This window comes from Mastigoproctus giganteus, chromosome 11 (assembly GCF_048544385.1).
Source record: "Mastigoproctus giganteus isolate SK-2022 chromosome 11, ASM4854438v1, whole genome shotgun sequence".
NCBI lineage: Eukaryota > Metazoa > Arthropoda > Arachnida > Uropygi > Thelyphonidae > Mastigoproctus > Mastigoproctus giganteus.
In genome coordinates, this window is record NC_143585.1 from 166,625,476 (window position 1) to 166,643,785 (window position 18,310).

At 37.6% G+C, this 18,310-nt stretch overlaps 1 protein-coding gene across 1 annotated transcript in view; it reads right to left on the reverse strand.

Annotated features, from left to right (window-relative positions):
- Positions 1 to 18,310, reverse strand: part of LOC150078559 (replication termination factor 2) — a 125,706-nt gene that overhangs the window by 3,948 nt on the left and 103,448 nt on the right. The window contains exon 7 of the mRNA XM_090385348.1: positions 6,977 to 7,070. Coding sequence (XP_090241474.1) covers positions 6,977 to 7,070 — 94 coding nt within the window. The remainder of the gene's footprint in view (positions 1 to 6,976; positions 7,071 to 18,310) is intronic.

An 18,310-nucleotide genomic window follows, 5' to 3' on the forward strand; every position in this document is an offset into this window, starting at 1 on the left:
AAATGTTTTCCACAGGAGCACTGGCTATTGCAGTTGAATTTGCAATACTGCAACCATTATATTCCAGGACTGAATAAAGGTGTGAAGTGTATATCACCTCCATTTTCTGGATTTTGTCCCACTGTCTTGGGGTTGGTCGGCTGGCTAACAGATGAAGTAAACTAGATCCACAATTCCTCTGATCTTGAACATAACATGCTTTGGCATGTGCATGTTTAAAGGCCAAGAGACTTTTCTGTGGTGGGATATCACTGGAATAACCCTAAGTGGTCTGATGTGTGCCTTGAATAATAGTCTTATGTGATGCAAGAAAGGTACAAGATAACACTTATCTTGTACCTTTCTTGCTGCCCTCCATTTTAATATAGTTTGGAAAATGGTGTAAACTGGGGAGGTATTTTCAGAATAGCGTTTGCATGGACAATATTTCACTGCTTCACTGATAAGTTTTCTGACTGACCGACTCTAGTAATGCCACACTGCCAGATGTCAAAAGGCATTCCATCCAGCCCAACAATCTTGCACTGTGATAACCTAAAAGGAAGACAGTCTCCCACTATAGGGTCAGTGGGGCAGTGATCAGTTCCCAAGTAAGGAAATGAAAGGTGAAGAGAATGGGAGTAGACAGAAAGATCGATGGCAGAAATTTTCCAGGTAAGCATGTAGAAAAAGTGTTGTTCCCATATTTAAAATGGAGATCATCATCAGTGAGCACATGCTCTATAATACAGTCCTCATTAATATCAGCATTGGAATACCTGGTCTACTGGAATACTCAAGGAGGGGAAGGTAACTGCATAATAAGATCAAGGTCTGTCTGGGATATATCTGTCCCAGGTGACAAATAAATAGAACTCACTATTACAGGTCGACCATCACTAATCCGGCAGCGTTGGGACCTTTGGGGTGCCAGATTAGTGAGTTGTCCAGATCACCGGTGGTTATTTTAGCACAGTTTACCCAACAGCTAACCACCTCATCCTACCTTTAACACATTGACTGCCAAGCTAGTTTAAGAAAAATTCCCCAGGGACCAAAAAATATTTAGCAAATAATTTGATTAGTAATTCTAAAATAAATATTGTAATGTCAGTGTTGTCGTTTTTTCACTTAAAATATCAAAAAAAAAGTTTTTTTTATGTCACATATATGTGACCGCGTGGCCCAGTAGGTTACTTTATTTCTTGAGAAGCCATGTTGGCCACATACGTGTGACACTATTACAGCATACATGTGAAGGCTGTTTGTGATTAGTTTACTGCACACGCGGCGAGCGCTGCAATAAAACTAATTGCGATAAAATAAACTCTCAAACGTTGCAATAAGTTTGTCAGTATTGTCAGAGATTTTGTGAAAACAAGTTCATTAGCGCGCTGTATTATCCATCATATTGTGTTGTGTTTTTTCTGTACAAGTTTGTACAAGTGTGTTGTAAAAAAAAAAAAATATCTAAAAAGGAATGGTTAAAAGAAAATTACTAAAATAAGAGGAACTGATAGAAATTGCTGGAATTTACAATTAGGCAGAGCTAATCTTCTCACAGACACACCGCTGTTGAGTTTTTCAGAAGTTCAACTTTATCTGTTATGGGCCTAAACCTTGAACAGTATTTAAATGTACGGTGTTTGTGCTTTACACCATGAGAAGCACTTCCTTTATCCACCCCTTGCTTGCCATGAACTTGGCTTGGGGTTTGCCATACTTATTATCTTCAGAAATACTTGCTTGAATGGCCATTAGATTCGGGGGCACTTGCTTCCGAATCTGATTTTCCATCCATATTATTAATAGCTTTTCCATCTTCGATATAGCACATGAACGCTGTTTTGTGATCATTGTTGGGGCGGACTGGCCCCGGTGTGAAATATATTGATTCTTGAACATGTTTTTTTATACGTGCACTGTCCCTTAAAATAGTATTTACAGTTGAAGCAGCGAGACCTAATTCCGTGCAATAGATGACAAACTTTGTCCTGCTTCATAACTTCTTAATTAATCATCTTCATTTCTAGATCAATTTTGTTTCGTTTTGTTTTCTAGTACTGCCAGCACTTGCACTTTCTGTTGGTCGCTTTCCCTTCATCATAGTAATAAGTAAACAGGAATGAAGAGAAGATTCTGAAAATTTATTTGTTTTTTATATGATTGAAGAGGGAACACATTTCACCATAATAACGTAAAACCCACACAATTCCAGTTATCAGGATTATTGCAAATGCAATAAGATCGAGTTTACTACCTGTTTATAATAGACTGCGCTAACAGAAAAGACCAATAAACTGGAAAGTGCAAACTGTTTTTATTGTTTTATGATAGTGACCTCCAGAAATGTGTTTTAGAAAAATATCGCAAAGGCATTCAAAATTGATTCTTATAACGAAACATATGATAACGATGAAAGTGTAGTTCAATTTCCATTATAAAAATGACCTTTTAGAGAGATAAATAGCTTAGTTATATAGCAAAAATTTCAACTTCCAAGGTCTTGGATTGAATTAAAAAAAAAAAAAAAAAAAAAACACAATGTGTTACTGGGTTCACATGATATTTTCATGATACCTCCATTTATTCCTACAGGATGCAAAAAATGTTTCCACGATCTTTTTTTTTTTTTAAGTTTGCACTGGCTGGAAAAAACTTACGTAAAGTTGAATTTGCATAAGTCGAGTATTACATAAGTCAGGGAGTTCCTGTATTCGTTTATTACAAAATTCGGTTAATATGTATTACAAAGTTCGTTTTCACCCTTTGAGAAATAAATATTGTTATTCTATAAGTTTAACACAAATCTTGGTACAGCTGTCCGATTATTGCCTCTGGCGACCCGGTTCCCAGCTTCTCGAAGGATGGGCCTTTCTCTGACTTGTTAGAATTTACTTTTGTGCAAACAAAACCAGCTCATGGTAGCTACAACGTAAGTGCACTCTGAAAAACATCATTGTGAAGGATGAGCTGCTAAATAAACAAAAGAATTAAAACAATGGCACAAAAAATCAATTTTTGTGGCATTTCTGATGTCTTTTTTGGAACTTGTCTTTAAATTAATTTAAAATTTGTTTATATATTAAATCTCATCTAGCAATGTTATGGCAACAAATCGTAAATGGATATAATTAAACTGGAAATTATACAAGAGGCTGATAGGATGGAACGAAGCAAAACGGACATTGCAAAGGAATACAACATCCATTACCCCAGGGGCTCACATCTGGTGAGTATGGGCTTGGCAAACATACGGTCCTGAGCTGGATATCATCATTCTTGCTTTCTTGGCAATTCCCTTCTACTTCTGACTCTCCCCTCTCTGAGGGTAATGCGGTGCAGCATAAGCCTCATTGCACCATATGGCTAATAATTTACCTACTTTATCTACAATACTGAAAAACCGAAAAAACTTGAAGTGTGTGACAATGGAGCAGCAATAAAAAGCAGGAAACAAATTTGCGGTGCAAAACACGAGGAGCTTGAAACAAAACTTTGAGTGGTGCCAACAAATGCGTGAATCTAATTTGCCAATATCAGGTCTGATTTTGCAAGAAAAGGCAAATATCTAGCTCGGCAACATGGAATTAGCGACTTTAAATTGCAGCAGTGGCTGGCTCCATAGATCATATCTTTAGAGCCAGGAATAATTTGGTTTCAGGAAATGTTTGCAGTGAAGCTGGATTATACAAAGAAAAGGCTATACAGACTGGTTGTGTTCTGTATGGTCCATTCTTGAAAAATATAAGGTGAAGAATATTTTTAATCTTGATGAGACAGGTTTATTTTTTAATTTGCTGCCAAACAAAATGTCTTGCCATGGTGGAAAATTAAGTAAAAAAGACTCACTGTTCTGTTATGCTGAATTCAGATGGCAGTACAAAACTATGCTCACTTGTGATCGGTAAGTTTCCCTAGTCATGTTTTAAAGAAGTTAACCAACTTCCCTGTGATAAGGGAAGTTAACCAACTTCCTTTCTCTAAGCCAACAGAAGTGCTTGGCTTAGAGCCAAAACTTTTCAGTCTTAGTTATCAAAAGTGGACAGGAAAATGGCTTCAGAAAAAAGGAATGTTTTGATTATTCTAGATCATGGTACAGCACATTCTGCTGAGACACTTAAGTTGACAAATATATGGCTGTTGTTTTTACCTCCCAATACCACCAGTTTTATGCAGGCATTATTTATAACATCAAGAGAGAATACAGAGCTCATCTGATAAGGTCAAACAAGCTCTTGTTCAGCAACATAGGAGAGAACAATTTTCAGCCAAACTGGAATGCTTGTATGCTATCTGTAATCTTGCATTACAGATAGCATCAAGTGTAATAATGTGTAATGTGCATTACACATCAAGTGTAATAATGAACTGTTTCAGAAAGAGCAGCTTTGGAGAGAATACCATCGAAAAACATGGTCCGCTGATGAATATGATAGCAACATTGAAGAGTGGTATTTGAAGGAGCATAAGGATTTTGTTGGCGAATTTGAAGAGTTTGTGAAGGAGGATGATGAAGTTATTACCACAGCAAAGCCAACACCAGAAGAGCTGCTGAGCATCAAAAAAAACAATGTTTTTGTTACCAGCGACAGTAAGTGAAGAAGCACACAGTGCCATCTAAAAAAGATGCCAAAAATGCATCGAGCATAGTAGAGAATGTGTTGGCCTGCAGTAACATTGATAAAGAAACAACTATCGCATTTGATAATATCTGTGCTGTAGTTAAAAATGCATATAGGATAAAAACTGTGCAAACCATTGGATTCTTTCTTTAAATTAGATTAATTTATTAAAAAGTTAATGGTTTGTATGTCTCCTTTTATATTAAGATTGTAATTCTTTTTACTGTGATACTAAAATATTGTATATATCAAAATATATACTGTACAATATTTTTATTTCTGTTAATTGCTTTTCTCTTAGTTTATTTTAGGCATTTTAGGCATTCAGGGGCTAGAACTAGGGGCAATAAATTCAAGTTACGGAGGAAGATGTTTAGATTGGATTGCAGAGAGTTTTATTTTAGCCAGTGAGTTATAAATTACTGGAATAAGTTACCTAAATGGGTGGTTGAGGCTGACAGTTCAGAGATATTCAAAGGTCAGCTGGGTAGTATGGCAGGAGGGAAATGCATAGGTTGTCTTATTTATTTTTATTTATTATTTTACTTTTTTTTTGGCTGGTGCAGCATAAGTCCTAGGCTTCCTTGCACCATATGGCCATTACTAATACTAATACATTTATTGTATTATGAGGGGAATTTTTAAAAGACTTTATATCTTTAAAAAATTCCCCTCATACTTTTTACACAGTAATTTTGTTTTAATATTAGACCTCTCCCATTCACATTAATATGAAAATTAAATGTTAGTGCAATCAAGAGTTTCTTCAAATAAATGCATCTATAATCATATTTACAATATGGGATGCACAGTGGCAGTGCAATTCATAATTTTTCAATAAAATTCTTCCATTATAATCCAGCACATTTTAGGCATACATGAATTTTGAAAATAATTCATTGTACTGAATTTTTCACCAGAACTATTTTTTTAAAGAAGACTTAGAAGTGAAGTCAGATGGAACCTCAAAATATTTTCTTTATAGCAGAAATTTTTGTTAGAATGACATTTGTTGTAGCGGAATTTTACTATAATCTATATTTCTTCTCTCCTATTCCAATGAAAGAGACCCCCCTTTCCCTTTAAGATATCTGTACCATTATTCAAATAAATATTTTCAATGCTATTAAGTTCTTAATTATTACAAGCTTCGAATACCTGCATTTAAAAATATTTTAGGTGGACAGTGGACAAGAGAATTAAAATCTAAATATTGTTGAAAAACACCTGGCACAAGGGTTATCACTGATGCACACCTAAGGATTCAGTGTGGTGTGTTCTAGTCAATATGTATGACATGATCCATAAGCATGTGCTTCTTGTGGATCTAATATGCTGTGTACAGTTCAATCACTTCTATTTTTAGGTGCATTCACATATACACAGGACATGTGCCTATTGTCTTAAACCATCTGTCTGTCTGTTTGTCCGTCTGCAAGCAACAGCTCATGAAATGAGCTGTTGCTTGCATGAAAAATACAGATCATGTATTTTTCATGTAATATTATATTTGGGCAATCTAAAAATGTGTTGAGCCATGCCAAATTTCATTAAAATTAGACAAATAAAAATCCAGCAATTATTATTTCTTTGTACATTTCTGTTTATATTCTTTTATTTTTCTATTTATATCTTTTATATACAACTTGTATATAAAAGAAAGAAATTCATAAATTAAATGTAGTTTTAATGCAGTATTGTTAGCTTTAGACTATCATGCTTATTGAGTATTGTTTGTATTATGTAAGACTCATGAATGTGGTGTCACTTGTGAAGAGAGGAGCACTATAGCCATAGCAGCTAATGCGCCAATAAACACCACACACACACACACACACACACACACACACACACACACACACACACACACACACACACACACACACACACACACTTGTGAAGAGAAACATATTGCTTATAGAGAGAAAAGGGACTTAAAATATTATACAACTGTATCATTCAGCCGTAAAACATTTACAGTCATGTAAATATTATACAGTTGTAATTAATTGATAGGGGGAATAACCATTGTATATTTACTTTTCATTTCTATTAATCACAGAAAAAAAAATTCAATTAATTTTAGAAGAAAATCAAGCTTTCCTGAAATGTAATGCACTGTTTACATTACCTAACTTGTTGTAATTGACATACACTACTGATTTTGTCTGGCAGAGGTGGAATGAAGGTATAGCCAAGTGCAATAAATTAGTGGAGAATAGAGATTTGATCATGCTCGAGCATCTTCCCCCTTTCATGTACGAGTCTGGAAATATTCTGAATACTACTTATACTAAAGAAAACAACACATGCCACTGACTACTGCTATCTTTTAGAGTTGTTCCTATTACTTGATATATTCTATAAATTACCATTTCTATCTCTACTTGTTCCCGGATGACTATCACACAATTTCTGTTTCTTTTCTTGACATTCTTGCACTTCTCCCTTGTGCTTCTTTGTTTTCTGAAATGAATAAAAATTGAATGTTCATACATACAAAATGGGTATAAAAAATATTTATAACTAGCATAGAAGAATTTCCACAGAACATAATTAGTTAATGAAATCTGTATATCTATTAACAAATGAATCGTGTTCTTAATAATGCTGTTGTAGGGTTTTAGGAGCATCAGCAACTAAGGCCATATTGCTCCTTGTATATTGTCTATAAATTGTGTGTTCTGAGGTTGATTTTCTGTTTTCTGGATGAAAACCTGAGTTTCCAGGAGGAAAAAACCATGCTACCCTAGCCAGAGACCAACTAACTCAGCCACATTGTGAAAAAGGCCCATAAAAATTCCTCACATCATTGATGGGATTCGAACTCAGGTCTTTTCCATCTGGTATGGGGAAGATGGCAATCCAACTAACTGTGCTATCTATGAGAGCACATAATAATGCATATGGGAATGAATTAAGTAAGCAATACTAATATACCACAGACTAAGAGCTTAAGTTGTTTTATGAAAATGCTGAAATCAAATTGAATACACCTCCACAAAAAATTTAACCATGTTTTGATAAGACTGTTTTTTTTTTGTTGTTTCTAACTTTGGTTATTATTCTAACCCACTTTGTAAGCATCAACTCTATAGAGTGAGTTAGAATACATGGGTCTATCCCAGGCTTCACAAGCTCAGTACCTCCACACACTCTACAGTTCCAGCAATTTAAGCCAGTTCAACCCAGGAACCAACTCCCACAGGTACTTCTCCATGGTTTTCCAAGTTTTATTAATTGTATTATCTTCAACAATTCTTCCTGTTTTCTAAGGATGTTATTAATGGTTCTGCTCAGCATTGTAAATTACTCTTCCCTTTCCAAGTATTGAAGAATTACAATTATATTAACTTAATTTAGCTACGGAAATTAGCCATGCACGGAAACTGAATTTAGCCATGCACGGAAACTGAACTTGGCCTGTTATAATGTAAGATCACTCATCGGTGAAGACAGGATATTAGAGCTGGAAAAGGAATTAGAAAAATGTGAATTGGAATATCATCGGTTTGGCTGAAACAAGAAGAAGAAACGAATCACTTATAAGTTTATCAAGTGGAAATCTGCTGTATACTAATGGAAACAGTGAAAGAAGTGAAGGTGGAGTTGGGTTTCTGGTTCATAAAGATTTTAAAAACAACATTTTGGAATTCAAAAGTACATCACCAAGGGTGTCAAGACTAATACTCAAGATTTCTAAGAGGTAAAAGCTAAAGATTATAATGATTTATGCACCAACATCAAGCCATGATGATGAAGAGGTTGAGAAATGTACACCGCAATTGAGTCTTCTAGATGAGCAGAAAACCCACTACACTATTATTATGGGGGACTTCAATGCTAAGGTTGGAAAAAGGCAAAACAGCGCAGAAAGAGGAACTATAGGAAATTTTGGAATTGGTGAAAGAAATAAAAGAGGTGAAAGACTTGTGGAATTTGCAGAATCTCAAGGACTGTCAGTAATGAACACTTTTTTCAAGAAAAGGGTGAACAGAAAGTGGACATGGAAGAGTCCAAATGGATTAACAACTAATGAAATCGACTTCATCCTCACTAACAGAAGATATATTGTGAATGATGTTACCGTCCTGAATAAGGTAAATGTTGGAAGTGATCACAGAATGGTAAGATGTACACTTGATATAGATGTAGGAAAAGAAAGGAAAAAACTGACTCGAGTAAATAATACAAAGGTCTTTGAGATAACAGAGGAGAAAAAGCAGTATGTACTAGAACTTAAGAACAGTGGGATCAACTGACGATGTTACAAACAGTAAATTCTAAGTGGGAAGCATTCAAGGAATTAATCATGGAAGCTACTAGACTTTATATACCGATTAAGAAATATTGTTCAAGGTTTAGGCCTAAATGGTTATCAAATGAACTAATGAGACTCGTGACAGAGAAGAAAAATGCATGGGATGCATATAAATTATCAGATGACGCAGAAGGCTGTGGCAGATATAAGCTAGTCTGTAATCAGGTCACAAAGGAGGTTCGGCAGGTGAAGGCGGATTACGAGAAATCTTTGGCAAAAGATGCTAAGAAAAACAGCAAGGATTTCTTTACTTATATAAACTCTAAAAGGAAGGGGATGAATATGATTGGTCCACTTGACATCGATGGTTCGACTGTTGATGATCCTGCTCAGATAGCAAACAAACTGAATGAGTATTTTGCATCTACATTCACACGTGAGGAATTATTACAGTTTGATAATGGAAGAAGGTTATCAAATTGTAGCAGTGTGCTTAATGATTTTGTAATAACTGAGAGCAAAGTGGAGGAGAAATTGTTGAAGTTAAACATAAGAAAGGCACCTGGGGTGGATGGGATCTATCCAGTTATTTTAAAGGAGGCGGCAAAGCAACTAAGCAAACCCTTAGCCATAATTATGAGAGCATCCTTAGACTCAGGGGAGGTTCCCACGGACTGGAGATGTGCAAATGTATCCCCAATTCACAAAGGTGGATTGAAGGGTGACACGAGTAATTACAGACCAGTTAGTTTAACTTCTGTTCGGGTAAAATAATGCAGTCACTGGTTAAAGATGCATTGCAGGATCATCTAGACAAAATGCAGCAATAATTCAGACACAGCATGGGTTTGTTAAGGGAAAGTCTTGTCTGACAAATTTGAATGGTTATTATGATGTGGTCACAAAGGAACTGGATGCAAAAAATAATTTTGATATCATATACTTGGATTTCAGGAAAGCTTTTGACACTGTTGCGCATGGAAGACTACTGTACAAATTGGAACAGAATGGTATTAAGGGTAAGTTGCTACAATGGATAAAAGGATGGTTAAGTGGGAGAATACAGAGGGTGGTAATCAATGGGTGCTGCTCTTCGTGGACTAATGTTATTAGTGGAGTCCCACAGGGTTCGGTGTTGGGTCCACTGTTGTTTTGTGTATTTATCAATGATATTGATGAAGGTATATCAGGCTTAGTGTCAAAGTTTGCAGATGACACAAAGGTTGGCAGGGTTGTTAATGACAGTAATGGCAGTGTGCTACTGCAACAGGATATAAATAATTTGGGCAGATGGGCTAAGAAGTGGCAACTGAAGTTTAACCTTGACAAATGCAAAGTACTGCATATGGGTAGAAGTAACCCCAGAGAAACATACCAACTGTGTGGTACTACACTTAAGGTGGTAGAAAATGAAAAAGACCTGGGAGTAATTGTGCAGTCAGATATGAAGTTTTCTGAGCAATGCAGACAGGCTGCTAGGGCAGGTCATGGGGTTTTGTCAATGATATATAGGAATTTTTCTAGCAGGGAAAAGGAGGTGATTGTCCCTCTGTATAAGGCAATGGTCAGGCCACGCCTTGAGTACTGCGTACAGGTCTGGAGGCCTCATTTTAGGAAGGATGTAGATTTCCTTGAGCGTGTACAGAGAAGAGCAACACAATTGGTGAGGGGAATGAAGGGATACTCTTACCAAGAGAGGCTTAAGTTCTGCAAATTGCAGTGGCTGGAGACTAGGCACCTGCGCAGTGATCTGATTGAGGTCTATAAGGCCTTGAATGGGTTGAGCACGCTGAATTCTGATAGGATCCTTCCACTTGTTCAGATTACGAACCTACGGGGACATAAGTTCAAATTAAGAAAGGACAGATGTAGAATAGATGTGCGGAAATTTGCCTTTAGCCAGCGGGTGGTTAATTGCTGGAACAAACTTCCATCTGTCGTTGTGGAAGTTGATAGGTTAAATAAATTTAAGGAGGAACTGGACAGGCATTTGGAGGGAATGGTGTGATTTTTCTTTTTTTTTTTTTTTTTTTTTTTGGCTGATGCTGCATAAGCTCCTACACTTGCTTTCTTGCATCATGTGCCACTACTACTACTACTACAAGTTTGAGCTTCTGCAGACTGCTCAGGACCAAGATATCAACGAGGAATACTGCAACTTTCTGAAAGTGATAAGGCCCGAGAAACCTATAGGGAAAAAGAAATCCAAAGAAGAAAAAATTAGTCAAGAAACACTTGTCATGATGAACCGAAGACGACAGATGAAGAGCAAGAAAAACACTGACAGGGAGAAAATTGAGTATACTGAGTTATGCAAAGCCATTAGAAAGAGACTCAGAGAGGACATAAGAAGATTTAACACAAGAAAAGTAGAACAAACATTAGGGGAAAACAAAGGATTTAAATCAGCAGCCATGAGCAGTTTAAAATGATACTGAAACTGAAGAATAGCGATGGTGTACCTATAAATAGGAGAGAAGGCATAATTCAAATAGCAGAAAACTACTATAGAGAATTATACAAGGAGCGAGGGAATGATGCCAGCAGTGGGGAAGATGGATTGCAAAGTAGCAACACATACGACATACCCGATATTCTACCTGATGAGATAGAACATGCATTGAAGAAAATGAAGAATCAGAAAGTCCCGGGGGAAGATGAAGTTACTGTAGAGTTGTTAAAATTGGGAGGAAGAGACATAACACAAAAACTGGCAAGGCTCTTCACAAAGTGCATTAGAAAAGGTGTGACGCCTAAGCAGTGGAATAATGCAATCATCGTTTTACTTCATAAGAAAGGAGATAAATCAGAAATTGGAAATTACAGACCAATTAGCTTGTTATCCCACATCTACAAGTTGTTCACAAGGGTCATTACTGACAGATTAGAAAGAATACTTGATGAGAATCAACCGAAAGAGCAAGCTGGCTTTAGGACAGGATTCTCAACTATGGATCACCTTCACGTAATATCACAGCTAATGGAGAAAGCAAATGAACATAAAACACCATTATGCCTGGCATTTGTGGATTATGAAAAGGCATTTGACTCCATACAACATACGGCAATGTTTCGGGCACTGGAAAGACAAGGCATAGATACCCCATATATTATGATTTTGAAGAGGGTGCTATGTGTGAATGCTACTCCTATTATATGAGAATGCTACCTCCTTCATTAGACTAGACAAAGACAGTAGGAAATTTAAAATTGAGAAAGGAGTTCGACAAGGAGACACAATATCTCCGAAGCTGTTTACTTTTGCCCTTGAAGCTTTCAGAAGATTAGACTGGTCGCAGAAAGGAGTCAATGTGAACGGTTTGGTTTGGTTTGGTTTGGTTTGGTTTTTTTTTAGGAGCATTAGCAACTAAGGCCATATTGCTCCGGGATATGCGGGGGTCATTCCCAGACCTTTTCCGCATCCTCCGTATTTGGTGGTGACGGGTTCGAACCCCGGTTTAATCAAGAAGCGTGTGCTACGCACTGCTGCTCCTTCCCACCTGGCTACGGAGGCGCCTCAATGTGAACGGAGAGTACCTAAACCATTTACGATTTGCAGACGACATTGTGGTCATAAGCCATGATCCCAAAGAATTAGAGGAAAATCTTAATCAGTTATGCACAGTAAGTAAGGAATTTGGACTAAAGATGAATATGGCTAAAACAAAAGTAATGATGAACAAGTATGCCACAGAAAGGGAAATAATGTTTGAAGGAGCAGTAATTGAAAAGATGGAGTCATATACTTATCTGGGACAAGTTATTAGATATAATAATGATAAATGGCTGGAAGTCAAGAGAAGAATAAATTTTGGATGGATAGCATTCAGGAAATACAGTCACATACTGAAGAGCAATATCCCAGTTTGTCTGAAACGTAAAATAATGAACCAATATATACTCCCCACCATGACTTATGGAAGTGAAACTTGGGCACTCACCAAAAGAATGGAAGAGAAGCTGGGAACTACACAGCGAAGAATGGAATGAATTATATTGGGAATCAGACTGTTAGATAAGAAGAGAAACACATGGATTTGGCAGCAAACTCAAGTAAAGGACATTCTTATAAAAAAAAAAAGAACTAAAGAACTAAAATGGTCTTGGGCAGGACACATAGCTCGAAGACATGATGACAGATGGACTAAGAAAATAACAGAATGGTACCCAAGAGGAGCTAGAAGAAAACCTGGAAGACAAAGGCGGAGATGGATAGATGAAATTCATGAGTTTTTGGGTAGTAAATGGATGGCCAGTGCTCAAAACAGAAGGAACTGGAAAGTTGCTGGAGCGGCCTTCATCCTGCAGTGGATTGAAAATGGCTGATGATGATGATGATGATGAATTTAGCTACTGGTAATGTTGAAAACTGGTAAATTTAGCTATTGGTAAATAGCTAAATTGGAAAATTTAGTTCTGCCTTGAATCTGTTTAAGCTATCAACTTCTAAAATGACAGATGGAAGTTTGTTCCGGCAATGAACCACACACTAGCTAAAGGCAAACTTCCGCACAGCTATCTTTCCTCAATTTGACTTTATGCCTTCTCAGGCGATTATTCGGAGCAAGAGGAAGAATCCCATCAGCATTGAGCATGCCCAAACCATTCAAGGCTTTATACACCTCAATCAGATCACCTCGCAGATGCCTAGTCGACGGACACTGTAATTTTCAAAACTTAAGCCTTTCTTTGTAAGAGCAACCCTTTGTTCCATCCACTAATCTTGCCCTTCTCTGAACTCATTCCAACAGCTCTACATCCTTCTTAAAAAGAGGCCTCCAGACCTGTATACAGTACTCAAATGTAGGCGCCTCCGTAGCCAGGTGGGAAGGAGCAGCAGTGCGTAGCACACGCTTCTTGATTAGACCGGGGTTCGAGCCTGTCACCACCAAATACGGAGGATGCAGAAAGGTCTGGGAATGACCACCGCATTTCCCAGAGCAATATGGCCTTAGCTGCTAATGCTCCTAAAAACCAAAGGATAAGGAGGTGATTATCCCCTTGTGCCTGACAAGGGGATAATCACCTCCTTATCCCTGCTAGAAAAATTCCTGTATATCACTGACAAGACACCATGAGCTACTGTTGCAGACTGTCTGGACTGTTCAGAAAACTTCATATCTGCCTGCACAATTACCCCCAGGTCCTTTTCACTCTCTCTACCACTGTCAGTGTATTACCACACAGTTGATACTTTACTCTGGGATTACTGCTTCCCATATGCAGTACTTTACATTTGTCAATGTTAAACTTCAGTTGCCACCTCTCAGCCTATCTGCTCAATTTTCTCCCAATGAACCATCCCTTTATCCATAGCAGCAATTTTCCTCCAATGCCACACTGCTCCAATTTGTGCACAAATCTTCCATGTGTAACAGTATCAAAAGCCTGTCTAAGATCCGAATATATGATACCAAAATAATTCTTTGCATCCAGTTCCATTGTGACTACATCATAGTATCCAATTAAATTGGTCACACAAGGCTTCCCTCTTAACAAACCCATGCTGTGTCGAGCTATAACTGAAGTCTGGTCTAGATGATCCTGCAATGCTTCTTTAAACAGTGCCTCCATTAATTTCCCTGAATCAGAACTTAAACTAACAGGTCTGTAATTACCTGTGTCTCCCTTTGATCCTCCTTTGAGGAATGGGGTCACATTTGCACATTTCCAGTCCATGGGTACCTCTCCTGAGTCCAAGGAAGCTCTCATAATTATGGCTAAGGGTTTGCTTACTTCCTTTGCTGCCTCATTTACTATAACTGGATAGATCCCATCCACCCCAGGTGCCTTTTTTATGTTTATTGCTAGAGTTTATTACACCTCTGGTATTCCCCTCGCTGAATAACTCCTCATGTGTGAATGCAGATGCAACATATTCATTTAGTTTGTTAGCTACCTGAGCAGGATCATCAACAGTTGAACCATTGACATCAAGTGGACCAATCTGATTCATCCCCTTTCTTCTAGAGTTTACATAAGTAAAGAACTCTTTGCTAGGTTTTTCTTTGCATCCTTTGCCAAAGATTTCTCATAGTCTGCCTTTGCCTGCCTAACCTCCTTTGTGACTTCGTTACAGACCAGCTTATATGTATCATAGGCTTCTGTATCACCTGTTAATTTATATGTATCCCATGCATTTTTCTTCTCTGCCACATGTCTAATTAGTTCATCTGACATCCATTTAGGCTTAAATCTTGAACAATATTGAACATTATCACTGAACACAATCATTGAACAATATTGAATCTTGAACATTAGCATGCATCAAAGGCCTCTACTAATGCTAATGCTAATATTTCTTGGTATGAAAAGCCTGGTAGCTTCCAAGATTATTTCTTTGAATGCTTCCAATTTTGAATTTGCTGTTGGTAACATCATCAGTTGGTCCAACTGTATAGAATGTAAATACTGTCTCAGACCACCGCAGTCACCTTTACAAAAGCAAAAACCCTTCCCTTTACCCCTGATGGTAGTTACCTCTGAGTAAATCCCACTTCAGCACACTGTGATCACTACCACCTAGTGGTTCATTTATCTGCAGATTCTTAATGCATGAAGAATCACTACTGATAATCAGATCAAGAGTATTACTCCCTCTAGTTGCCTCCTGAACATGCTGCTGTATAAAACAATCTTCCAATAAATCCACAAAAGTCTTGCTAATATCCAAGTGACCAACCACAAGTTTCAGTCAATCTCTGGGAAATTAAAATCCCCCATTATAAGACACACTGATTTACTGGCCCACTCTATTTCTCTGCACAATTGCTCATTATACTCATCAGATTCATTAGGCCTATAACACATACCTACCCTCCTTTTTTCTTTTCCAGTGCTTATGTCACACCAAACAGACTCAACATTGCATTGTCCACCAACATCAATTGGATGCACTTCCTTAGATTTTGTGTGTTTCTTAACAGCATAACCTCTCCTCCCCTCCAACACTGTCTATCCTTTCTGTACACATTGTACTTACCAAATTGCCGACCGGGCTAGCCGGGTGGGTAAAGTGCCTGCCTGGCAACCCAAAGGTCGCGGGTTCGAATCCCGCCTCGGGCTTGGATCAAAGTACTGCAAAAACGTTGGGAGGTGCATTATGGCCACAGAAGCCGATGCGCCAACAACTACCAAAAAAAAAAAAAAAAACTTACCAAATTCTAATTCTACACTGCTTATATCTGTGTGACACCATGTCTCTGATATCCCAACAATATATATCCCTTTGCTATCTTGATTAGCACTTCAAATTCCTCAATTTTTTTTTTTTACTATACTTTTAGCATTAGTGTACATGCAAGTATAACATGTGCTTGTTCTTACTCTGAATTAAACACAGCCCATGTATTTTGTTCAATGATGACTCCAGCAGTTCTTGAAGTCCCCAGCAACTCTCTGGGCTGATGCTCAATAGCATTTCAATAGAAGCAGTGCAAGAATCACTTTCGTCTCTGCCAGTGGCTACTGTTAATTAAACAAGAGGATTCAGATTAGATTATATTTGTTTATCATTCTCAGGAAATTAAAAAACATCATTACTATCTGGTTCTGGTCAGTTTCTGAGGATCTGCTGTAAAGTAAGTTTATTAGATGAACTTTCTCTCGAGTATAATGGGCATTCAAGGACAAAATGTTTTACTGTGAGTTGAGTTTAACAGTTGTTGCATAGTGGAGGATCATCCTGTGTGAGTAGGTAACTACGGGTTAGGTGGATATGTCCAATCTGCAACCTGGCAAGTACGATTTATTCCTTCCTATTCCCTCTAAAGGCTTGATAGCCACTGCTTGTGATCATTTTTAATCAGAACGAGCTTACTGCTTTTTTGTTCCTGCCAAAAGGATAGCAATTTTTTCATATCAGTGCACTGTATGATGTGTTTGAAATCAGTGTAAGGTAACTGGATGTCTGATGTTATGTGACTGGAGTTCTTGGCAGAAAATCTGCTTGTTTATTTCCTGCAATTCCAGAATGTCCAGTTATCCAACAGAAGATTATTTTTTGCCTGTTTGCAAGGAGCTGCACTAACCTTATTCAAATTTTTTGTGGTAATGAATGACTGGAAGGAAGTTTCACCGAAGAGCAGCACTTAAGGAGTCGGTGTAGATAATGGCTTGAGGGTAAAAAAACTGTTTTACATTCTCTAAAGCCATCAGAATGGCATACAGTTCTGCGGTGCGAGTGCAGCAATCCAAAGGGAGCTGTAATGTTTGGTAAAACTACATCTTCACCAACTGTCTTTCTTTGAACTATCTGTGTAAATCTGGGTAAATGTTTGAAATTAGAGAATCAAAAAGAGTGAGACGCATGGATTTGCTTAATACTGAAATTTGGGAGTGCATTCTTTAACCATTGTTCGAAATGTTTATCGACATGTGCCAAAAGTATTTGCCATGGTGGTGTAGACTTGCTAACATCTGGAATTATGTTATTCATATTTAGTTCCTAGCATGTGTTTAAGCTTTGTAATCTAATGCCACATGCAAAGGTTTATTTTGGTACAAATTATGCCATTTTGGTGTGAATAGATACTGCCATATAGGAAGATGTGAGAAACTTCTGATTTTAGTGGCATAGTTTAATAGCAGAGCATGCCAATGAAAGAATTAGGTGGCGCGTGTGCTTCCATATAGACTCTGAACTGGTGATGTACAAAAAGCTCTTAGTGCAATTTGGAAAGCATTGTGATGTATAGGGTCAAGCCATTTTATTACACTTTCTCTGGCTGTGGATGTATAGGAGACCCCTAGTCTAGTCTAGATTCAATTAACGATCAGTATAGGTGTAGCAGCATGTACCGATCTGCACCCCATGACATAGAAGAATTGCCCTAAGGAGATTCAGCTTCTTTAGACAGGTTCTAAGAATATGCTTAGCATGCTCCAAAAAAATTTTTTTTTATCCAGAATTAGCATTAGTAGAGGCATATGATGCAAGAAAGCAAGCTTATACGGCATCAGCCAAAAAAAACATCCTTCCCATTTCACTAATCATTCCAAATGTTTGTCTAGTTCTGCCTTGAATTTATTTAAGCTGTCAACTTCCACAACAACAGATGAAAGTTTGTTCCAGCAATCAACTACCTGCTGGCTAAAGGCAAACTTCCGCACATCTATTCTACAACTGCCTTTCCTCAGTTTGAATCTATGCCCTCAGGTTTATAATCTTTAGTAATTTAAGCTATCAAACCAGAAGCTGCAATTTGCAGAACTTAAGCCATTCTTTATAAGAGTGGCTTAAGTTCTGCACCCCTTTGTTCCCTTCTCTGTACTCGTTCTAGCAACTCTACACCCTTCCTAAAATCAGGCTTCCAGACCTGTACGGAGGTCAAGGTGTAGCCTAACCACTGCCTTACACAAGGGGATAATTATCTCCTTATCCCTGCTCACAAATTCCTGTATATCATTGACAAGACCCATGACCTACTCTGGCAGCTTGTCTGCA